The 17,709-nt window shown below is 36.6% G+C and overlaps 2 protein-coding genes and 1 pseudogene across 2 annotated transcripts; 2 read left to right on the top strand and 1 right to left on the bottom strand.

Annotated features, from left to right (window-relative positions):
- The first annotated feature begins 1,816 nt into the window (after nt 1–1,816).
- LOC100253159 (receptor-like protein EIX1) lies at nt 1,817–3,873 on the top strand. The gene is made up of 2 exons (XM_010648651.1): nt 1,817–2,377; nt 2,431–3,873. Exons 1-2 carry the CDS (start codon nt 1,817–1,819, stop codon nt 3,871–3,873), a joined length of 2,004 nt encoding a protein of 667 aa, XP_010646953.1.
- Nucleotides 3,874–4,851: 978 nt separating this feature from the next.
- On the top strand, nt 4,852–6,213 carry LOC100258289 (receptor-like protein EIX1). Its single transcript, XM_010648652.3, has one exon. It carries the CDS (start codon nt 4,852–4,854, stop codon nt 6,211–6,213), a length of 1,362 nt encoding a protein of 453 aa, XP_010646954.3.
- Nucleotides 6,214–11,789: 5,576 nt separating this feature from the next.
- LOC104877283 (receptor-like protein EIX2) lies at nt 11,790–15,004 on the bottom strand (annotated as a pseudogene).
- Between the last annotated feature and the right edge of the window lie 2,705 nt (nt 15,005–17,709).

Genomic DNA, 17,709 nt, shown 5'->3' on the forward strand with positions numbered 1-17,709 from the left:
TTTGCAAGATTTTGTAAATGAATGATCCTTTGAACTTCTAGTTCACATTGATTTGTACGAGGATCAAGATGGGTCATAGTAGATGCCTTCCAACTAATTTCTCATTGTTCTTCAGGAATCGACTTTTCTCCCCCTAATGACGGGAAAATACTCTCATTAAAATGACAATCCGCGAAGCGGGCTGTAAAAACATCGTCTGTCAAAGGTTCAAGATATCTTATGATAGATGGAGAATCAAAACCTACATAAATCCCAAGTCTTCATTGGGGACCCATTTTAGTGCGTTGTGTAGGTGCAATTGGTACATATACTACACAACCAAAGATTCGTAAGTGAGAGATATTTGGTTGTTTTCTAAGCACAAGTTGTGAAGGGGAGTATTCATGGTAAGTTGTAGGTCGAATACGGACTAAAGCTGCAGCGTGCATAATAGCATGTCTCCAGGCGAAAGTAGGTAATTTGGTTTTCATTAGTAATGGTTGAGCTATTAATTGGAGACGTTTGATGAAGGATTCTGCTAAACCATTTTGGGTATGAGTATGAGCAACAGGATGCTCAATATTTATCCCTACTGACATGCAATAGTCAATGAATGTTTGAGAAGTAAATTCGCCAGCATTATCAAGACGTATTGTCTTAATTGGATAATCTAGAAATTGTGCTCGTAATCTGATTATTTCTACAAGGAGTCTAGCAAAGGCAACGTTACGTGTAGAAAGGAGACAAACATGTGACCACTTAGTAGAAACATCTATTAAGATCATAAAATAATGGAATGGTCCACATGGTGGATGGATAGGCCCACATATGTCCCCATGTATTCTTTCTAAAAAGACTGGTGACTCAGATATGACTTTAGTAAAAGATGGTTTGATTATCAATTTACCTTATGAGCAGGCAGCACATGAGTATTCATTGGGCGAAAGAATCTTCTGGTTCTTTAGTGGATGCCCATGTGAGTGTTCGATTATTCGACGCATCATTGAAGACCCTAGGTGACCTAGCCTGTCATGCCAAAGGATAAAAACTTTTGGGTCGTTGAACTTCTGGTTCACGACAACATATGATTCAATAGGCTTTATAGTTGTATGATACAACCCAGAGGAGAAAGCCGGGAGTTTTTCCATTATAAGCTTCTGGCCAGATATAATGGAAATAATGTAAAGATATTCTACATTATCTTCACGCATAGTTTCAATATGGTATGGCCATTTCTGTGGATATCTTTAAAACTGAGCAAATTTCTTCTAGATTTGCTAGCATATAAAGTGTCATTTATATCGAATGTAGTTCCGTTTGGTAACGTTATGTTTGCTCTTCCAGAGCCTTCAACTAAGTTTGTAGTACCATATATGGTACTTACATTAGCTTTTATTAATGTCAATCACAGTCTTTGAGACATACATCATCCTCATTCATCTTGAGACCAAACAACACATGGATTTTAGATATAACTAAAAAAATAAGGTATAATGTAAATACCAAAGTAAATCAGATGTAAATATAAGACATAATAATATATTATTTCATATATAAAGTAACATCAATCAATGTTAATTTTCTCATCATTTATTAAATGGTCTGTTTTTTTCATTGGGACCTCCAAAGAAATCAATGTCATAGTAGGTTAGGTCCAATCCATCACCATCGATAAAATTCATCTCTATCTCTTTCCCACAATGGTTTCAACTCCACAATACCCCACTGGTTATTCTAGATGAGGAATCTTGTGTATCTAGATCTCAGTTCCAACAATCTACGAGGCTCAATTATAGAAGCTTTTGCAAACGGGATGTATATTGAAAGATTAAGAAACATGGATAGTCTTTGCAATTTAAAAACATTGATCCTCTCTCAGAACGTTTTGAATGGGGAAATAACTGAACAGATTGATGTATTATCTGGGTGCAACAGCAGTTGGTTAGAGACGCTGGATCTGGGCTTCAATGATCTGGGTGGTTTTCTTCCTAATTCCCTAGGAAAACTCAATAACTTGAAGTTTCTTTGGCTTTGGGATAACTCCTTTGTAGGCTCAATTCCGAGTTCAATTGGAAACTTATCGTATTTGGAAGAACTGGATCTCTCAGATAATGCAATGAATGGGACCATCCCTGAAGCTCTTGGACGACTTTCCAAGTTGGTTGCGATAGAGATATCTAAGAATCCACTGACGGGAGTTGTAACAGAGGCTCAATTTTCAAATCTTATGAGTTTAATGGAGTTTTCAAACTATAGAGTGACTCCAAGAGTTTCCCTGGTTTTTAATATCAGTCCTGAGTGGATTCCTCCTTTTAAACTCAGCCTTCTCAGAATAAGATCATGCCAAATGGGTCCCAAGTTTCCCGCATGGCTTAGAAATCAAACTGAGCTCACTGAGGTGAGCTCAATAATGCTGGGATCTCACACACCATACCAGAGTGGTTTTGGAAGTTGGATTTGCGTCTTGATGAGCTCGACATTGGTTCCAATAACCTGGGTGGTAGGGTGCCAAACTCAATGAAGTTTCTTCTTGGATCCACCATTGATTTGAGTGAAAACAACTTTCAGGTGCCTTTGCCACTATGGTCATCCAATGTGATGAAACTGTATTTATATGACAATTTATTTTCTGGCCCAATTCCTCTGGAGTTTGGTGAAAGAATGCCCATGCTGACAGATCTAGATCTCTATAATAATGCTCTAAATGGCACCATTCCCCTCTCCTTTGGGAAATTAAATAACTTATTGACCCTTGTCATCTCCAACAATCATTTGTCTGGAGGAATTCCAGAGTTTTGGAATGGTTTACCTTACCTCTATGCCATAGACATGAACAACAACAATTTATCTGGTGAGCTGCCAAGTTCTATGGGTTCTCTAAGATTCCTTAGATTCCTGATGATAAGCAACAATCATCTTTCTGGCCAACTTCCTTCAGCTTTGCAGAATTGCACAGGCATTCATACTCTTGATCTTGGAGGCAACAGATTTTCAGGAAATGTTCCAGCATGGATAGGAGAAAGATTGCCTAACTTGCTTATTCTACGCTTACGATCAAATTTGTTCCATGGGAGTATTCCATCACAATTGTGCACTCTTTCTTCTCTCCACATACTGGATCTTGGACAAAATAATTTGTCGGGATTCATTCCCTCTTGTGTGGGGAATTTGAGTGGCATGGCCTCTGAAATCAACTCTCAACGATATGAGGGCGAGTTGATGGTGTTGAGGAAAGGAAGAGAATACTTATACAAAAGTATTCTTTATCTGGTTAATAGTATGGACTTGTCAGACAATAACCTATGTGGAGAGGTGCCTGAAGGAGTAACAAATCTTTCAAGACTTGGCACCTTGAACTTGTCCATAAACCATTTGACGGGAAAAATACCAGACAATATTGGGAGCTTACAGGGGTTAGAAACTCTTGACCTCTCAAGGAACCATCTTTCAGGCGTAATCCCCCCAGGTATGGCTTCTTTGACTTCCTTGAATCACTTGAACCTGTCGTATAACAACTTGTCGGGTAGAATTCCAACAGGCAACCAGTTGCAAACCTTGGACGATCCATCCATATATGAGAACAACCCTGCACTCTGTGGGCCTCCAACAACAGCCAAGTGCCCTGGTGATGATCAGCGGCCTAAAACGCGCAGTGGGGACAATGTAGAGGATGAGAATGAGAACGGGGATGGCTTTGAAATGAAGTGGTTCTACGTGAGCATGGGGCCAGGATTTGCGGTGGGATTTTGGGGAGTTTGTGTCACCTTAATAGTCAAGAATTCGTGGAGGCATGCTTATTTTAGGCTTGTGTATGACGTGAAAGAATGGCTGCTCATGGTTATCTCACTGAATGTAGCTCGCCTGCGGAGGAAACTGAATTTGGGTAGTATTTGAATAACTTTCAACAGTTTCTTGAAAGAAATGAAGGCTTGTATGCAATGGTGTTTGGTTTCGTTTACGTTCTTGTAATATAATAAAGTATTGAGTCCAAGCTTTTCCAATAATGTCCATCTATGTGTTTGGTTTTCTCATTTGACTCCGTCTTAGGGACACTGCCAAGAGACATAAAACAAAGAATAAAGAAAAAATTTAGGCCTTGCTTGATAACTGGTTTTGAAAACAGTTCTAAAAAAATAATTTTTAAGAACCGTTTTTGAAAACTGTTTTCTGATATTCTGTAAAACAAAAGTTTGTTTGAGAACTTAAAATTGTTTTTAACCTGTTTTTAATATTTTAAAAATAATTTTTTATGTCCATAACTTTATTTTTAATCATTATATATGTTTGTATAATTATTCTTTAAAACAACTCTAAAAAAATGATTGAAAACATCCTATTTTCTGTTTTTTTTATAATAGAAAAAAAAATAGAAAACAGTTTTTAACTGTCAAATATGTTTTTCAGTTTTTTTTTTTGTTTTAAAAAATAGAAAATTGTTCTTGAAAATTGTTACCAAAGGCCTTAAGTTTTGTCTTTTGAGCTTTCATTTCCTTCATTTTACTTGTGTTCCAATCATATTTGTAACACAACTAGAGGGGAGAAGATCACGTCTGCATGATATTTTCGCCTATATATGAAGATGAAAAAGAAATGGTCCAATTACTAGTCAAAGAGGTTATTAATTATAGTCAAATTAAAAGTATTTCAGGTAATTATTTAACAATTGACTAGCCAGAAAAATTTGTATTTCAAGTAATTATTCGACTAGACTATTTTGCCATTTGAATCAATAGATTCAATAGCCAAGGTTCCAATATGTGAAATCATGCTCTGTCTGCAACTTCATCATCTTCCAGCGTACGCCCAATATTGGCAAGCTTTGGGGAAATTGCGTTTGTTCTTATATGCTGCTTCAGCAACTCGCAGACAAACATGGCCACTAGCAATGCCTCTCTTCAACTTCTTTTTCTTGTCATTATGTCCTCAGGGTTTCTTTTCCATGAAACCCTTAAACCAGGCTGCTGCCGTGGTGATCACCATAGGGCAGCCTCCTTTGAAACTGAGAGGGTAGTTCTTCTCAAGTTCAAACAAGGCCTTACAGATTCTTCTCATCGACTCTCATCTTGGGTAGGGGAAGACTGCTGCAAATGGAGAGGCGTCGTCTGCAACCACAGGAGTGGACATGTCATCAAACTCAATCTGCGTAGTCTTGATGATGATGGAACACATGGCAAGTTGGGCGGTGAGATCAGTCATTCTTTGAAATATTTGAATCAGTTAGACCTGAGCATGAATAATTTTGAAGGGACTCGAATCCCCAAGCTCATTGGTTCACTGGAAAAGTTGAGATATCTCAATCTCTCCGGTGCCTCCTTCAGTGGACCGATTCCTCCACAACTTGGAAATCTTTCCAGGTTGATCTACCTTGACCTCAAGGAATACTTTGATTTCAATACATACCCTGATGAGTCAAGCCAGAATGATCTTCAGTGGATATCGGGTCTTTCTTCTTTAAGACACCTTAATTTAGGAGGAGTCAATCTAAGTAGAGCTTCTGCTTATTGGCTTCATGCTGTTAGCAAGCTTCCTCTTTCCGAGTTGCATCTACCTAGTGTTGGACTTTCTGTCCTCTCTCGTTCTCTCCCATCTTCCAATCTTACATCCCTTTCAATGCTTGTTCTCTCCAACAATGGTTTCAACTCCACAATACCCCACTGGCTATTCCAGCTGAGGAATCTTGTGTACCTTGATCTCAGCTTTAACAATCTTCGAGGCTCAATTTTAGATGCATTTGCAAACAGGACTTGTCTTGAAAGTTTAAGAAAGATGGGTAGCCTCTGCAATTTGAAAACACTGATCCTTTCTGAGAACGATTTGAATGGGGAAATAACTGACATGATTAATGTTTTATCTGGGTGCAACAAGTGTAGTTTAGAGAACCTGAATCTGGGATTGAATGAACTGGGTGGTTTTCTTCCTAATTCACTAGGAAACCTGTGCAGCTTGCAGTCTCTTCTGCTTTGGGAGAACTCCTTTGTAGGCTCGATTCCGAATTCAATAGGAAACTTGTCGCATATGAAAGAGCTATACCTATCTAATAATCAAATGAATGGGACAATTCCAGAAACACTTGGACAACTTCATGAGTTGGCTGCCTTAGATGTCTCTGAGAATTCATGGGAAGGTGTTCTAACGGAAGCCCATTTGTCAAATCTCACAAACCTAAAGGAGTTGTCCATCGCTAAATTTGCATCTCGGTCCAGACCTCAAATTGGTCATCCATATCAGTACTGAGTGGATTCCTCCTTTCAAGCTCCAATACCAGAAGCTGAGATTGCCAAGTAGGTCCTAAATTTCCAGTTTGGCTTAGAAACCAAAATGAGCTTAACACTATAATACTCAGGAATGCTCGAATATCAGACACCATACCAGACTGGTTCTGGAAGTTAGACTTGGAGTTGGATCAACTGGACCTGGGCTATAATCAATTAAGTGGCACAATTCCAAACTCATTAAAGTTTGGTCCTCAATCCTCAGTTTATTTGAATGTGAACCATTTCAATGGTTCTCTGCCACTTTGGTCATCAAATGTGAGTAGCCTATTTTTGAGAAATAATTCCTTTTCTGGGCCAATTCCTCAGGATATCGGGGAAAGTATGCCCATGCTGACAGAGTTAGATCTCTCTCATAACTCTCTAACTGGAACCCTTCCCGTGTCCATTGGTAAACTATATGGTTTAATGATTCTGTATATCATTTGTCTGGAGAAATTCCTGCATTGTGGAATGGTGTTCCTAATCTGGTGGTGCATGTTGACCTGTCGAACAACTTATTTGGTGAGCTGCCAACTTCAGTGGGTTCTCTGACCTACCTTATATTTTTAACGCTGGGCAACAATCATCTTTCTGGGGAATTTCCTTCTGCCTTGCAGAATTACACAAACATCCGTACTCTTGATCTTGGAGGCAACAGATTTTCAGGAAATATTCCGGCATGGATTGGACAAACAATGCCAAATCTTTGGATTCTACGACTAGGATCAAATTTGTTTAATGGGAGCATTCCATTACAAACTTTGCACTCTTTCTTCTCTTCACATATTGTGATCTTGCCCAAAAAAATCTGTCAGGATCTATTCCCTCTTGCGTGAGGAATTTAAGTGCTATGGCATCCGAAATTGGATCATATAGATATGAGGCTGATTTGATGGTGTTGACGAAAGGAAGGGAAGATTCATATAGAAACATTCTCAATCTTGTGAATAGCATACACCTGTCCAACAAGCCTATCTTGAGATGTGCCTGGAGGGCTAACAAATCTTTCAAGATTAGGCACCTTGAACTTGTCTATGAACCATTTAACGGGAAAAATACCAGATAACATTGGGAGCTTACAATGGTTGGAAACTCTAGACCTCTCAAGAAACCAGCTTTCTGGTCCAATTCCACCAGGTATGGCTTCTTTGACTCTCTTGAATCACTTGAACCTGTCCTATAACAACCTGTCAGGTAGAATTTCAACAGGCAACCAGCTGCAAACCCTGGATGATTCATCAATATACAGGCACAACCCTGCACTATGTGGGCGTCCAATAACAGCTAAGTGTCCTGGTGATGATGGAACCCCCAATCCTCCCTGTGGAGATGATGAAGGAGACGATGAAGATGGAGCTGAGGTTGAAATCAAGTGGTTCTACATGAGCATGGGAACAGGATTTGTGGTGGGGTTTTGGGGAGTTTGTGGCACCTTAGTAGTTAAGGAGTCATGGAGCCTATTTTAGGCTTGTCTATGACATCAAAGAGTGGCTGCTTCTAGTTATTCAGCTGCATGTTACCCATCTGCAAAGGAAACTGAATTTGGGAAGAAGCATGCATCATACTTGAACAACCTTCTGAAATTAAGTTCCCGAAATAAATGAATGCTTCTATGTAGTTCAGCACTTCAGCTTCATGTACAACCTTCTGAAATATGAAGTTTTGATTCCAAGTTTTTTCAAACGCTTGGTCTTTTATTTTTCTATCTTTTGGTCACAAGTATATTTACTCACATATCGGAGACTTGCCAAAAATAAATAAATGAGCTAATAAACAACGAAGGCGATGTCGGAGTCCCAGCATTGCTTTGTTTCCTATCATCTTTTCAACACAACTCTTGACAGGGAAGCAGATTATGATGAAAATTTAATTAGAAGAAAAAAAAAAGGGTGCAAATATAGAATCATGGGCACAATTCTTCAAGCTGATCACCCACACTCCTGAGCCATGATTTAGCCTTTCTCTCTCTTTTTTTTTTTCTTTTTGGTGGCTGAATTATCGTACTATTGCAGTCTGCATCCCTTAAAATTTTCAAACAATTTGCACAGGTCAAACAAAAGGAATCATTTCGTCCAACACTGAATGGGTGGAAGCTTGCTTCATAATGAGAAATAGAAATCCACGAGATTGCCAAGCACATTATGACACATTCTATACTCCAACTACTATGCAAAATAATGAAGTTTTGCACAAGTATCCCAAGACTAGACCTTTGTAGAGCTCCTTAGAAAATGATTTTGAAACATGTTAAAAGCACCACTTAACACAACCTTTTTTTCTAGTATTTTTCCCCTTTTATTTTCCACATGCTTTTTTCTCCTCTTGCCCTCTAAGATAGCTAAATGGAAGAGGGTCAATGTCCACTACTGACTTGGGGTCAATGCTGAGGACAACAGCTTAAGATAATTAATCTTGAATCATTCAAACTTGTAGTCAACTTTTACCTAACTTACCAACTGGTTTTAGGGTCTAAAATTCCAATATGAACAAAGGTACCACAAAGGTTTCTTTTCATTGTAGGAGGAGAAAACAAAGTCTAATAATTTATGATGACATTCCATTTCCTGTCTAGACTATAAGTAAGTCCTATTGACTTCCATAGCCCTTGTACTCAAGTTAAAATAAGCACTTAGATACTGGACCCATTTTAAGGGTATTGTGGAACTTTGCTCATCTAAAGTGAGTACCCTATATTTGACTAATTCCTCGCATGGAGGCAAAGAATGCTCATCCTAGCAGACTTAAATCTCTCTTATAAAACTCTCAAAATGACACTATTCCCTTGTCCATGAGTAAATTAAATGCTCCAATAACTATCTCAAACAATTATTTATAAGGAGATCTTTACTAAAGAGTGCCTTAAATTTTTAATTGGTATATAATCCATGCTGTAAAGAACATTATGTATAAAATATATCATTATAATAATAGACTTCCTTATAAAGTAAGAAAAATCACTATAATTATCTCTATAAATATTTTAAGTCACGAGGGAAAAGATTATCATGAGATGGAGATGAGTTTGTAATAATTATACATAGTAGATGGAGATATGGGAAAAAGTTGGAGACACTCAGTGAATCAAGGACTTGCCATTTAAGGTATACATATAAGGAATGGGAAAACATGGGAAGTTTCAAGGTTTAATAATATTTGTTTGTTTGTTTTTTTTTTTTTTTCTATTCTCTAAAATATTTTTTGTGATATACTGTAATGATTTTCTTTCATCCATTGATGTAAGAATGATTGATTATTTTATCCTTCTGTCACTAATATATATTAGTATTAAAGTATAATCAGGTTAAAACCTTATGTACTTTTATATGTGAATTGTTTTATTTTTGTGTTATTATACTAATGTGTTGGGATCATGGATGGAAATATTGGTTTTTACGAATATATTAATAATTTTATTTTACAAACATATTAAGATATATTGGAAATATTAGTGGATTTATTAATACAAAATATTGATGAGACAAATTTAATAAAAACTAAAAAGAAGAAGAAGAAGAAAAGTTTCAAAAAAAATTGTAGAAAAAGAAATAATACATATGTTTAAGTTATTTTATTGAACAATATAATTGCTTTATATGTACATCAGTATTTAAAAATTAAAATACATTATATTTATATTTTTGAAATAATTTTGTTGGAAGATATTACAATCTAATTGTTTCAACGTAAAAAAAAATATATATATATTTGTAATTAAAAGTCAATTTCTAATAGTGATCAAAATTTTAAAATTCTTCTTATTTGACTTGAAGTCCATTACTATTTGCAAAAAATTTAAATTTTTATCCAAAAAAAAATCTATATTAAAAATTCTAATAATATTTATAAAATTTTTTAGAAAAATTTATCTTAAATTCTTTTAATATATTTAGATTCATTCATTTTAAAAATTAAAAATTATGAGAAATTTATGAGATAATACTGCAGCTCAAAGGCCTGCCTCTCTTGGATGCGAATCCTGAGCCATGGATGAGAAATTTAACTGTTGGGGAGCATGCAGATGCCAAGCCACAAGTTGTTACCCTTGGTGAAGTGGAAAAGGTTGCCCGCCTTGTAGATGTCCTGAGAAACACCACGCACAATGGTTTCCCAGTTGTAGATGAAGGGCTGGAGCCACCGGTTGGTCTGGTCATAGGAGCAACTGAACTGCATGGAATTGTGCTAAGAGCACACCTTGTTAAAGTGCTGAAGAAGAAGTGGTTCCTGCCAGAGAGAAGGAGAACAGAGTGGGAAGTGACAGAGAAATTTACCCAGCTAAATCATTTTCTTTTTCTTTTCTTTTTTTGTGCATACTAATGATAACAATGGCCTTCTTGTGAGAGAAACTACAGTTTTGAGGTAAATATGACTAACCTGATTGTTTCCTTCACTTGCAGGTGTCTCCAGTAGTTGGGATCTTGACCAGGCAGGATTTGAGAACCTACAACAAGTTGACAGCCTTTCCTCATCTAGCGAAATCCAAGGAAAGGGATAAGGGAAACTGAGCAGCTTTTACGGAGCATTATCTTAATTTATTTTTCAACATTATTGTAGAATTTTGTTCATTCAAATTATTGTTATTTACAAGTCATTCAGTCAGTAATAAACAACAAGTTCCTTTTTCACAACACTAGAAAAACAGAAATTGATTCTTGGTATTTCTTCTGTAGTAAAATATTGAAAGAATCCTTCATTCCTTTTGCTCTGCCACAACCTAACCTCTAGTCCCGTTGATCGTTTTTCAGCTCCAACGCCACATCAGTAACTAAAATATTCCTCACAAGGGTTTCTTCTTCCTCTTTCCTGACTTCTTTTTCTTGAGACCTACTCCTGGGCCCCTTTTGAACACAGCCAAAACCTCGCTCAATGCTGCAATCATAGCCAAACATCATTTATAATAGTTAATAAGCAAACAAAGGAATGAATGTAATGTGCATATCATGGCATACATCAGAACTAACATGTATTTACTTTAAGTTGCTCAAGTCAATCAGGTAGTTATTTTCCATTAAGAACCAAGTATGCCAGTACTGGAACAACAAAAAGTTAAGAGATAAAGTTTAAATTGCTTAATGCAATTTTATGCACCTGTATCATGTATGGCATAAATTCAAATTTCTAGTACATATTCCCCTTTACCCGAAACGCAGTGAAATAGATTCTTTCTTCTGGAAATTGCTATATGCCTATGTAATTAGGATGACAAATCAGTAAATCATCAAATAATAAAGGCATTTAGTTAATCCAAAAAGTTCCCTAGAGAAAATCTCATGGACAGTCTACAACTGAAAATATGTTCAAAGCCACCTTAGTTTAGGAGACAAGCTTGATGCCCACTCATATGTCAGTTTACAAATAAACAAGGCCTAGGACTCTGCCAGTAATGAAGCTTTAACTGTAAAATAGGTTTGGCTGATTATTGCTGCTGCTAACACAATATTTAAAAGCAACCAAGATCATAAGAAACAATTCCCAAACAGAAATTTATTTGTGTAAATGGCAGGTTTACAATTTATGAGAAATGATGTTTTCATGAAGTATCTCTCCATCTTAAAGCATGTTCCCAGATTTTCTTCACCTGCGACAGTTTATTTCCAACACCTACACCTTTCTTGTCAGACGGGCTACATTCAGTGCCACAGCCAGAAGGAGCCTATCTTTCATTTTGTCAACAAAGCGAAAATAAGCATATCTCCATGACTTCTTGATCACTAATGTGCCACAAACTCCCCAGTGTCCTATGATGAATCCCAGTCCCATTCTAACAAAGAACCATGGCAACTCAGAGTCATCTCCATCTTCATCATCTTTGTCTTCTCCTTTCCCAGTTGGATTTGTTCCATTGTTGTCATGACACTCGTTTGTAAGAGGAAATCCACAAAGTGCGAGGTTTCCCTGGTAAATAGACGGATCAATCAAGGTTTGAAGCTGGTTTCCTGTTGGGATTTTCCCTGACAAGTTATTGTGTGACAGATTCAGGTGAGCCAAAAAGGTTATGGAAGCCATGCTCATTGGAATTGGACCAGAAAGTTTGTTTCTTGATAGGTCGAGAGTCTCCAACCACTGCAAGTTTCCAATCTTTTCTGGTATAGTTCCCCCCAAATTATTGCTGGACAAATTCAAGGTTCCCAGTTTCAGAAGGCTTGTTAGTTCTATAGGAATCTCTCCTGATAAGTTATTACAGGACAGGTCTAGACTATTCACAAGGTAGAGACTGTGATAGTATTCAATTGCTCTTCCTTTTGAATCAAGGTTCAAGCATCCCTCATACCGTGCTATATCATCATCCGAAAGTTCAGATTTGAAGCCGCTCAAGTTCCTGAAACAGGGAGGAATAAATCCTGACACATTGTTGTGTGAGAGGTCCAGAATGTGTAGCGCAGAAAGGGCACAGATTTCTGAAGGAATATTACCGCTGAAGAAGTTGGACCGCAAGGCTAAAATCAACAGGGATGGCATGGTTTCTCCTACCCAGGATGGAATGTTTCCAGAAAATTTGTTATCACCAAGATCAAGGCTTTCCAAGGCACTGCAGTTTTGCAGATGGGAAGGAAAGTTCACCAGAGAGATTGTTGTTGGATAGCACCAAGAATCTGAGTGTCGTGAGGGAACCCAGTGATCTTGGTATTGTACCTGAAAGGCTGTTGTTTGACATATCTACAATATACATGGGAAGGCATCTTGTTCCAGAACTGAGGAATTTCTCCAGATAAATGATTGTTGGAGATGACCAAGGTCATCAAAGCCTGTAGATTACCCATGGACAAGGGAATGCTACCATTCAGAGAGTTCCAAGAGATATCTAAATCTGGGAAATTAAGGCGCCTTATCGAGAGTTCTTACTGGCGGGACCCTTATCTCCTCCATCCGATCCCTATCTTTTATGCCGATCTCAAATCGATTGATAGATAGCCTGATCTGTTCGATAACCTAACCCTCGTTCGATAGAGCTAACCCCCTTGATATGAAAGTTTTCCAACCCACCCGAAAGGTGTCTGAGGCAGCAAGATAGGGCTCAGCCAAAAAGCTTACTAGCGCAGGGGCGCTCACCTTTTTTGGCTCCTTCCGGCATAATTCTATAAAAAATATTTTAATAAAAACGGTTTTTTGTGGGCATTGCTTCACCAATGTTCTGAGGAATCGGTCCAGAAAAAAAATTGTCCCTCAGATACAGTGTACTTACATTAGACGACCAGAGTGGGAGAGGACCATCAAAGAGGTTTGAACTCAAATCAACATTGGCTAGGTAGCTGAACACTAATGAGTTTGGAACTCTGCCACTTAATTGATTATAAGCAATGTCTAGTTCACTGAGCTGCAAATCTAATTTCCATAACCAATCTGGTATAGTACCTGAAATTCCAGCATTATTCAGCACTACGGTGGTCAACTCATTTTGAGTTCTGAGCCAGGTAGGAAATTTGGGACCCAATTGGCAAGATCTAAGGTTGATGTATGTGAGTTTGAAAGGAGGAGCCCAGTCAGAGGAGATGTTGAAAACCAAAGAAACATTTGGAGAACTTTTAGTAATAGACAACTGCTTTAAGCTTGAGAGGTTGGCAAAATGAGCTTCTGTTATGACACCTTCCCACGAGTTCTCATTGAGCTCTTGCACGACCAGTGATGAGAGTTGTCCAAGGCTGTCTGGGATGATCCCACCCATTTGATTCTGCGAGAGGTACAATTCCTGTAAAGAGGATAAGCTCCCAATTGATTCTGGAATTGGACCGCGAAATGAATTAGACCGTAATTGAAGATATCTTAAATTCTTAAGATGCCCCAGTGAATCTGGTAGGTTTCCAGTCAGTTTATTGAATCCCAAATCCAGATTCTCTAAGGTACTGTAAGAGCATGCAGATAAGCCATCGAGGAACTCAGTTATCTCACCAGAAAGTTTGTTAACAGAAAGAATCAATGTCCGCAAATAGCACAAATTTCCCAGTGTTCTTGGAAACTCTCCTTCAATGTTCGAATTCTTGGACAAATCAAGTAGCTGGAGAGAAGTGAAGTTTTGGAATGCATCTGGGAGTCCACCTTGGAGGTTGTTGGAGTTGAGATCAAGGTACACAAGGCTACTGAGATTAAATAACCAGTGAGGAATGGTGGAGTCAAACCCATTGTTTGAGAGATCAAGAACGGAAAGAGAGGTAAAATTGAGAAATGGAAGAGAAAGAGGAAGGTTGGAAAGTTGACAGTTGGGCATGTGCAACTCCAAAAGAGACGGTAAAGTATTAACGGTCTGGAGCCAGTAGGCTGCAGCCTTGCTGAGATCAATACCTCCCAAGTTAAGGTACTTCAAAGAAGAAAGGCCTGACAGCCATTCTAGGCCATTCTTGTTTGGTTTCGATAGATTATGTGTTGAGATCAAGGTAGCGCAAGTTTGAGAGGTTTGCAATATTTGGAGGGACTATACCATCAAAGGATGCTCCAGAGAGATTGAGATATCTCAACTTCCCAAGTGATCCAATGAATTTTAGGATTTCCATTCCTTCAAAATTATTCATGCTGAGGTCTAGATAATTCAGATATTTCAAATTGAGCAAAGAAGGATTGATCTCACCGCCCAACTCGCTAACTGTTCCATCGCCCTCCAAACTGTTTGGGAATGGGTTGCCAAGTTTGAGCTTGATGACGCGTCCAGTCCTGTTATAGCAGCTAACTCCTCTCCATTTACAACAATCTTCTCCGACCCAAGATGACAGCAGACCTGAAGGATCTGTGAGGCCTTGTTTGAACTTGAGAAGTGCTTCCTTCTCTAGTTCTAGGCAATCCATGTTCTGATTGGCAATACATGAGCTGAGTTGAATTGTTCCTTGGGACAAAAACCCAGAGAGTAGAAGGAGGGAAAGAAATTGAGTAATGACATTGCACATGATTATGTTATGATCAATGTGTAAGAGGGAGAGTTTCCCTTCTATCCAACAGAATGGTGAATTAGTCTACTTATAGAACAAATTAGGTGCCTGGGGGGAAGATTTAGTTGGCTGATGTGGTTAGGACATTTGACACCTACATGGTGGTTGCTAGAAGTCAATATGGAAATGCTTTGCCCTTTTTGACACATGATGAACATTTTTTTATAGGTTACGATGTGAACATTAGAAACTGTACGAGGAAGTGTGACATGTTCCGAAAGGAGGAAGAACTTTCTGATATCCTCACCAGCTACTAACTTGAGAACTCTATTCCCATTTGACATTATCCTGACTGTTATATAATATATTACCAAAAACACGGTTAAAAGAAATTTTTTTAATTTATATCTAAACATCACGTGACTATTCTCTTTAAAAACATTTATAATAATAAAACTATCAATTAATAAAAACATTATAAGTAAAATCGGTTTAATTTTCAATGTTTTTTCCTACACGCTCTTTCTCCTCTTTGTCCACAAAGATAGCTGAATGGAAGAGGGTCAATGTCCACTACTGACTTGGGGTCCACTAGGATAGCTAAATGGAAGAGGGTCAATGTCCACTACGGACTTGGGGTGAATGCTAAGGACCGCAGCCTAAGATAATTAATCTTTAATTGTTCAAACTTATGTTCAACTTTTACGTAACTTACCAACTGGTTTTAGGGTCTAAAATTCCAATATGAACGAAGGTACCACAAAGGTTTCTTTTCATTCTTGGAGGAGAAAACAAAGTCTAATAATTTATCATGACATTCCATGTCCTGTCTAGACTATACCCTTGTGGACTAAATCATAGGATATGGAAAAAACTAGGTCTTGCAGCAATTTAAGTCTTTGACTTTAAAGGCTTAAAAAATAATGCTCATCCCAGCATACTTGTATCTCTCTGATAAAACTGTTGAAATGATACTATTCCCTTGTCCATGAGTAAATTAAATGGTCCAATTACTATCTCAAACAATTATTTATACGAAAGAGTGCCTTAAATTTTCAATTGATATATAATATATTATCCATATTGTAACCAACATTAAGGATAAAAAAAATATCATTATAATAATAAAGTTCTTTATAAAGTAAGAAAAATCACTACAATTATTTTTATAAATAGTTTAGGTCAAGAGGGAAAAGATTGTGATAAGATGGAGATGAGTTTGTAACAACTATATATGGTAGATCGAGGTATGGGAAAGAGTAGAAGACACTTGGTGGATTGAGGGCTTGCAATTCAAAGTATAAATAAAAGAAATAGGAAAACATTAGATGTTTCAAAATGCAATAGTATTTGTTTTTGTTTTTTGTTTTTGTTTTTTTCTCTATTCTCTAAAATATTCTTTATGATATACTCCAATGATTTTCTATCATCCATTGATGTAAGAATTATTAGTTAAATTACATAAAAATATGGCATTCCTTTGTGTGTAGATTATTTTATCATTCTAGTTTTACACTAACATACTAGCGTTAAAGTAGAATCACATTAAAACCTCATCTATTTTTATATGTGAATTATTTTATTTTTGTGTTATTATATTAATATGTTGAGATCAATGATGAAAATATCAGTTTTTGTAGATATATCAATAACTTGATTTTATAAATATATTGGGATATATAAAAAATATCGGTCATAATATATTGAGATCGGTGGATATTTTAATACAAAATATAGGTGAGATAAAATTAACAAAAACTAAAAAAGAAATATATAGGAAAAATTTTGAAAAAAAATTATAGAAAAATAAATAATACACGTGTTCAGATTGTTATATTTAACAATTTGATATATGCATATCAATATTTAAAAATTAAAATGCTTTATTTTTATACTTTTTGAAATAATTTTGTTGGAAGATATTAACAATATTTTTTTAAAATAAGATTTTATTACAATCTAATTTTTTTCAAATGCAATAACAAATCTATATTTATAATAAATTAATCATTGCATTGAATTCTATTTCATAGGAGTCTTGATTAACAATTTCTAATGTTTATCAAAATTTAAAAAGTGTTTAATACACTTACTCCCCCAACCTATAGCGTGTTTTGCACATTGCCCATTTGAGTTCAAAATCGAGTAATGTACCTCCCAACCTTTATAATTGCATGCAATATACATTTTTTGAGAGACGGTATTAATTTTTTTAACAGAAGGACATGTGCTCTCCACGTGATCGAGGGCAAAATGATCAATTTTTTGGATTTATTATACTTTACCCCCAACATATAATGTGTTTTACACATTGCCTCATTGAGTTTCAAAATCGAGGAATGTGCATTCCATATTTTATAATTGTATGTGATGTGCATTTTTTGAGACACGACGTTATTTTTTTTATTTTTTATAAAGAGGTGTGTGTTCTCCACGTGACCAAGCACAAAATAGTCAATTGCAATCCTTATATTATAATTTTTGAGAGACCACATTATTTTTTTTTTATTTTATAAAAATAAAAAGGCATGTGCTCTCCACATGACTAAGCGCAAAATGGTCAATTTCAATCCTTATATTATAATTTGTTTAAAATTACTCATTTACCCCCCCTCTGTGTGTTA

Source organism: Vitis vinifera, chromosome 14 (genome assembly GCF_030704535.1).
Source record: "Vitis vinifera cultivar Pinot Noir 40024 chromosome 14, ASM3070453v1".
NCBI lineage: Eukaryota > Viridiplantae > Streptophyta > Magnoliopsida > Vitales > Vitaceae > Vitis > Vitis vinifera.

Bases quoted from the DNA above. Each gene is read 5' to 3' on its own strand.
- LOC100253159 (XM_010648651.1), top strand. From the start codon at position 1,817: ATGGATAGTCTTTGCAATTTAAAAACATTGATCCTCTCTCAGAACGTT. The intron at 2,378-2,430 runs GTGAGCTCAATA...TGGTTTTGGAAG, and splicing joins ATCAAACTGAGCTCACTGAG to TTGGATTTGCGTCTTGATGA.
- LOC100258289 (XM_010648652.3), top strand. From the start codon at position 4,852: ATGGCCACTAGCAATGCCTCTCTTCAACTTCTTTTTCTTGTCATTATG.